This window comes from Emydura macquarii, unplaced genomic scaffold, assembly GCF_026122565.2.
Source record: "Emydura macquarii macquarii isolate MOO-44397 ecotype Brisbane River unplaced genomic scaffold, CSIRO-AGI_Emac_v2 contig_1790, whole genome shotgun sequence".
Lineage (NCBI taxonomy): Eukaryota > Metazoa > Chordata > Testudines > Chelidae > Emydura > Emydura macquarii.
Genome location: NW_027131927.1, coordinates 7,891,157 through 7,897,500, shown reverse-complemented (window position 1 = coordinate 7,897,500; position 6,344 = coordinate 7,891,157). Strand labels below are relative to the sequence as shown.

General features: G+C 45.5%; 1 protein-coding gene across 3 annotated transcripts in view; it reads right to left on the bottom strand.

Moving 5' to 3' along the window:
• The window catches only part of HNRNPD (heterogeneous nuclear ribonucleoprotein D), a 32,223-nt gene that overhangs the window by 4,141 nt on the left and 21,738 nt on the right, over nucleotides 1-6,344 (bottom strand). For all 3 annotated transcript variants that reach the window (XR_010921484.1, XM_067556870.1, XM_067556871.1), the window contains 2 exons: nucleotides 6,098-6,197; nucleotides 5,838-5,984 (listed from right to left, as the gene is read on the bottom strand). Coding sequence is in view for 2 of the 3 variants with exons in the window: in XM_067556870.1 (XP_067412971.1) it covers nucleotides 5,838-5,984; nucleotides 6,098-6,197 (247 nt within the window). In the remaining variant the exon portion in view is untranslated. The remainder of the gene's footprint in view (nucleotides 1-5,837; nucleotides 5,985-6,097; nucleotides 6,198-6,344) is intronic.

The window sequence follows — 6,344 nt, the reverse complement described above, 5'->3', positions numbered from 1 at the left end:
CCCATGCATGCCCTTGGAAGTCTTAGCATGAGCATCCTAATCCAGATTGGAGACACTGGTTGTGACTGTCTACACAGAGGAGCAGAGACTTTTGAAAAAAATCTCTATTCTGGAAGAAAGGTTTTGGCTTAAGTGGAGTCTAGGACTGCTCCAATTATCTTTTTACAGGTTGAAGTGAGGATTTCTCCCAGCAGACTAGCACTACAAGTGACTGGAAGAGGCTGCACACATATTGGATTGCTGTCCTCCGTTTGAAAGCCCTGCAGACCTTTCATTTTTCTTTCCTGTGTGCTTCCCCCAAGCACTTAAGGCAGCGGTTGTGGGGGGTCGTTGAGTGGGAAGGCCTTCCCGCAGGAGGCACACGGCTTGAAGCCCGGCAACCAGAGCATAGCCCGGCCCGCTCCAAGTCCCCACAGGGACTTGCCTTATCTCTAACTACTGTAAACACACTTAACTAAAACTAACTTAGAATAACAAACAAGTTCAAACAAGGGGAATAGTACTTGCTGACAGCAAGGCTAGTTCCAGCAACCGTCACGGGCGGAAAGAAGGAACTGAGGGGGCATAGGACTGGCAGCGCCTCATATACTGCAGCATGTGCACGGGGCTCCAGGGGGCGCCGGAGCCGGCCCTATGGGATCTGCTAAGGGGAAAAAAGTTCCGGGTAACCATGCATGAAGGCGTGCACACACCTATAGTGGAATGGACACAAGCAAGCACTTGAAGAAGAACTCAGTTGTTCTTGGGAATCAGGAAGCAACAGAAGTAAAATTCTTTAACCTCCATGTTGCTGTGGACCTCCTCTATGGCTTGTTGGTTGAGGGAATACACTTCTGCCAACAGGAAACACTCACGAGATGTGTCTCTGAAGAAGGAAGGAAAAGGACTATTTCCAGTACCCAATGATCAGAAGCAATCACATCCGTGAAGCTGTAAGAGGAGAAGAGGTGAGATCTGAAGGGAGGAAGGACTGGAGATGTAATAAAGTCAGTGTGCAGCTCTTGACCACACCATAAAAACTGCTGCTTGGAGGCCTATGCTGAAGATTGCAAGGACATGAGACAAAGAATCCTGCTCCTGTGCTGAAGTTGTTTGCTAGTAGCAGGTTTAGGAGGTGGTTGATATCTCCTCAGGCACTACGTACCCCTTGGTGATGTGATGAAGCCTGTCTTTGGAAGTGGAATGATGGGTAGAAGAATCTTCTCTGGGATGAGGAGGAGGGTTGTTGGTCCCAAGGAGCAGGCAGTGGCCTTAATCTTCCCTAGGTCTTCATTGGTTTTTGTCACTAATGATGCTCATGCCCTCACAAGTTTCTCATTTTTCCATGATTCAGATATGAGGCCAGAGACTCTCAATCAGGAGTACCTCTTGAGAGCCACTTCTGTGGCCACTGTTCTTGCACTGGTGTCTGAAGCATCACATGCTGCTTTCAGAGTGTCTAGAGAGCACATGACCCTCTTATCAGAATCTGAGCTGATTCCTTCTCCCAAAAGCATCCATCTTATATTCCTATATCAAAGAGGTGGAGCTAGATGCCTTGCTGTTCTTAAAACTTTAGTAGACACCACCATCTGCCACAGAATGTTTCAGTCATAGAATCATAGAATATTAGACTTGGAAGGGACCTCAGGAGGTCATCTAGTCCAACCCCCTGCTCAAAGCAGGACTAACCTCAGCTATATTATCCAGCCAGGGCTTTGTCAAGCCTCAGCTTAAAAACATCTAAAGATGGAGATTCCACCACCTCCCTAGGTAACCCATTCCAGTGCTTCACCACCCTCCTAGTGAAAAAGTTTTTCCTAATGTCCAACCTAGACCTCCCCAACTGCAACTTGAGACCGTTGCTCCTTGTTCTGTCATCTGCCACCACTGAGAACAGCCTAGCCCCATCCTCCCCGGAACCCCCTTTCAGGTACCGTATTTCCCCATGTATAAGACACACCATTTTTCGAAAAATTTGGGGTCTAAAAACTGGGTGCGTCTTATACAGTGGTTGTAGATTTTTTTACTTGCATTTATGATGAATAAAACTTGAGTTCAATAACTTTTTTTTCAAATTTCGGGCCCCAAAATTAAGGTGCGTCTTATACATGGGAGCGTCTTATACATGGGGAAATACGGTAGTTAAAGGCTGCTGTCAAATCCCCCCTCCTTCTCTTTTGCAGACTAAACAAGCCCAGTTTCCTTAGCCTCTTCTCATAAGTCCTGTGCTCCAGCCCCCTAATCATTTTTATTGCCCTCCACTGGATTCTCTCCAACTTCTCTACATCCTTTTTGTAATGGGGGGCCCAAATCTGGACACAATATTCTAAATGCAGCCTCACCAATGCCGAATAGAGGGGAATAATCACTTCCCGTGACCTGCTGGCAATGCTCCTCCTAATGCAGCCCAATATGCTATTAGCCTTCTTGACAACCAGGGCACACTGCTGACTCATATCCAGCTTTTTATCCACTGTTACCCCCAGGTCCTTTTCTGCAGAACTGCTGCCTAGCTCGTCAGTCCCCAGTCTATAGCTGTGCATGGGATTCTTCCAACCTAAGTGCAGGACTCTGCACTTTTCTTTGTTGAACCTCATTAGATTTATTTTGGCCCAATCCTCCAGTTTGTTTAGGTCCTTCTGTATCCTATCCCTACCTTCCAGGGTATCTACCACTCCCCCCAGCTTAGTGTCATCTGCAAACTTGCTGAGGGTGCAATCTACCCCGTTGTCCAGATCATTAATGAAGATATTGAACAAAACCGGCCCCAGGACCGACCCCTGGGGCACTCCACTTGTGACCGGTTGCCAGCGAGACATGGAGCCATTGATCACTACTCATTGAGCCCTATGCTCTAGCCAGTTCTCTATCCATTTTGTAGTCCATTCATCCAACCCATACTTTAACTTACTGATAAGAATACTGTGAGAGACAGTATCAAAAGCTTTGCTAAAGTCAAGGTATATCACATCCACCGCCTTCCCTACATCCACAGAGCCAGTCACCTCATCATAGAAAGCAATCAGGTTGGTCAGGCATGACTTTCCCTTGGTGAATCCGTGTTTGACTGTTCCTGATCACCTTCCTCTCCTCCAAGTGACTTAAAATGGATTCCTTAAGGACCTGCTCCCTGATTTTTCCAGGGATTGAAGTGAGGCTGACCGATCAGTCAACGAACAATGTCCTTCAGCAGGTACAGATATATCCTGAGAGCACTCTTGAATACAGGGGGGAAGACAACCTGGCCAGATATTCTTGGCCAGGTTGAGAAGGCCTGAGCTGTTGGGTAAGGCTAATTTCTCCCTGCATCTGCATGTATAATGTGTCAAATGGGGGGCTGGATGTCTCCAGTGCTGTGACCAATTTTGCATGTGGAATACATTTGCCAGTCCCGCTACATTTACTGACACCGTCAGTCAGGAAGGGAAACAGACTTAACTGTTGATTCTCTGGGGAGATGTCATCTGTAGGTTTCTCTGGAGGGGACATAACTGGTTTCCCTGAAAGAGCTTCAGTCCATTCCTCTAATATAAGCAAATTCTCTTTTAGATCTGAGAGATCCAACACTGGTGTTGGTAAGGAAGACTGCATTAATGCCAGGTGACAACAGGCAAATGAGCTTATCTGTACCAAGGTAGGACCCAGAGCCAGAAGGAATATTGGAGCCAACAGTAAAGTGAATGCCAGAGTAGTTCTCATAGCCTCCAGCAGGGCTGTCAGAGTCCTGTATGTAGAGCTACATGAAGAGGACCCAGCATGAGATCCTTCTACAAGTGAGGTCAAGTCTGGCGGTCCTCCAAGTACATCTCTGAAGAAGCCAAAAGATGCTCCAAGGTGGTTCTGGATCAGCACCAGTGTAGAATCAAACTCATATTTGAAGTCCAGAAGGGACCATCATCATCATCTAGTCTGACTTTCTGCACAACGCAGGTCACAGAACCTCACACAATCACTCCAGGCCCATAACTTCTGGCTGAGTTACTGAAGTCCTAAAAAATCATGATTTAAAGACTTAAAGTTATAGAGAATCTACCATTTACTCTAGTTCAAACCAGCAAGCGACCTTTACCCCATGCTGCAGAGGAAAGCAAAACCACCTCCAGTGTGTCTGCCAATCTGACCCAGGGAAAAACTCATTCCTGACCCCAAATATGGCAATCAGTTTGACCCTGAGCACGTGGCTGAGACCCACCAGCCAAATACCAGAAAAAGAATTTTCTATTGTAACTCAAAGCCCTCCCCATGTAGTGTCCCATCTCCAGCCGCTGGAGATATTTGCTAATAGTCATGAATGGGCCATATGCCTTTATAGGCAATCATATCATATACCAGCCCCTCCATAAATGTATTACGTTAGGTTTTTGTCGTCCCCCCGCTACACACTCATTGGAAGGCTGTACCAGAACTTGACTCTTGACTTGACTCTTCTGATGGTTAGAAATCTGTGTCTAATTTCAAGCCTAAACTTACTGATGGTCAGTTTATATCCATTTGTTCTTGTGTGGGAAAGCAAGTATTGGGGTGGCTAGTATTGTCAACAGTGGATCCCACTCCAACAGGGCATCCAGCTCCAGAGGACTGTGCAGAAGAGGTGACAGCAGTACTCAACCATCTTCAAAGCACGCATGGGTCAGAGCACCAAAAAAAAAAAAAAAAAAAAAAAAAAAAAAAAAAAGAAGTACCTATTTTGCTTGTGCCGCTCTTGTGGAGAGATGTACTTCCTCTTTGTCTTCTATTTGAAAGGGCATTCAAGTGGACTTGCAATGCTGAGACTTAGGCACGAGGTATCAGTCCAGGGTGGGTGCCAAGGGCAATGGTGCCAGGCCTGGAACAGGTACTGAGGTTAGGATCTCCTTTTAAGAGATCTTGATAGGAGGTACGGATATTGTCTTTAGTGCCACTTTAGATTTATTCAATGCCAAATGAGGGATTTGCCCCCACTGGAGCACAGAAGAGACTAACTTTGAGCCTATGGTAGAAGGTGGCATTAAGGCTGGAGTGGCACAGTGTGTCTTGGGTCCAATGTCAGAGGACCTCAGCGCAGAGGCTGGTCTCGGTATCACTGATGGTCCCATCGAGATATTAGGCTGTAGACTGAGAAGCCAGATGAGCCTGGAACCTCACGTATCCCCATCTGGTGCAGGAAGTGAATGTGCAGCAGACCATACTTTATGTTTACCAAAAGGGGTTCACCCAAGCATAGGAGGCACCGAAAGTGAGTATACCTTTTAAAGCCCCTATAGGGATTAGGGCCCAACACAGTCCCAATAAAGAGCAAGGAAAAGGGTCATCTACACTGAACTAACCTATACCACACTAAAGCTATCAAAGAAAGATTAAAAGGTAGGCTAAGGGAAGGTTTATTCTGAGGACACACAAGCAAGTTCCATTTGCTCTCTGTGGTGAGAGAGGAACTGAGGCAATTGGGAGGTTAACTAGCCCTATTTTATATAAGGGAGTATCTTGTGAATCCTCCAATGGACACAGCTTTTCAAGGCAGTTTTTGCAGAAATGCCATACCCCACAAATGGGAATGTACAGAATCCCTCAAAAAGAAGAGATGGTCCCTGTAAAAATCTGCAAGTCCCATGTGTGAATCAACCACACACATGGTCTACTGCTGCTGAGAGTGCTAAATATTAACACCACAAGATCAAGCCAAAAACCAGATCTCTACATGATCGGGGAAGTGAGCACAGGTATGGATACATTTTTGTTTCCGGCTTCCAAAAGATTAAACAATAAACTATTAAAAACATCCCTGTAGGTTACTTTAAGCCACCTGACATCCCTTCTCACTCCACAAGTTTAAAAACAGAAGTCGGATATCACTATATTGAAATCTCAGTACTTACTACTATAGTCACCATATCCATAGTAGTTGTTGTAACCAGTGTAGTCATATCCTCCATAGCCACCGTACCCTGGGCTGTTGTAGCCATAGTTACCATATCCCTGATTCCAGTAGTTGCTATATCCCTGGTTCCAGTTTTGACTGGGGCCTGAAGCAGAGTAGTAAATTGCCAAAAATCAGAATACTGAAAGAATATAGCATGCTCTTTTATTCCAGCAAGCCACCCCTCTAAAATCAGTAGAAAGTTAAGCACAAGCTTACCACCACCTCTTCCACGAGCTCTTCCAACAAACCCTCCTCTACTTCCCCACTGCTGTTGCTGCTGATACTGTTCCTTTGACATGGCTACTTTTATTTCGCACTAGGAGACCAAAAGTTAAAATCAGACCTCATTGGGAAAAAAGCGTAATTTATAGCCAACTGATTGTACGTTCATACTTTAGTTAAGAGATGAATGTATAAGAAAAATTGGTAACACTGGAGACTTATGAAAAGAACAAATTACTTC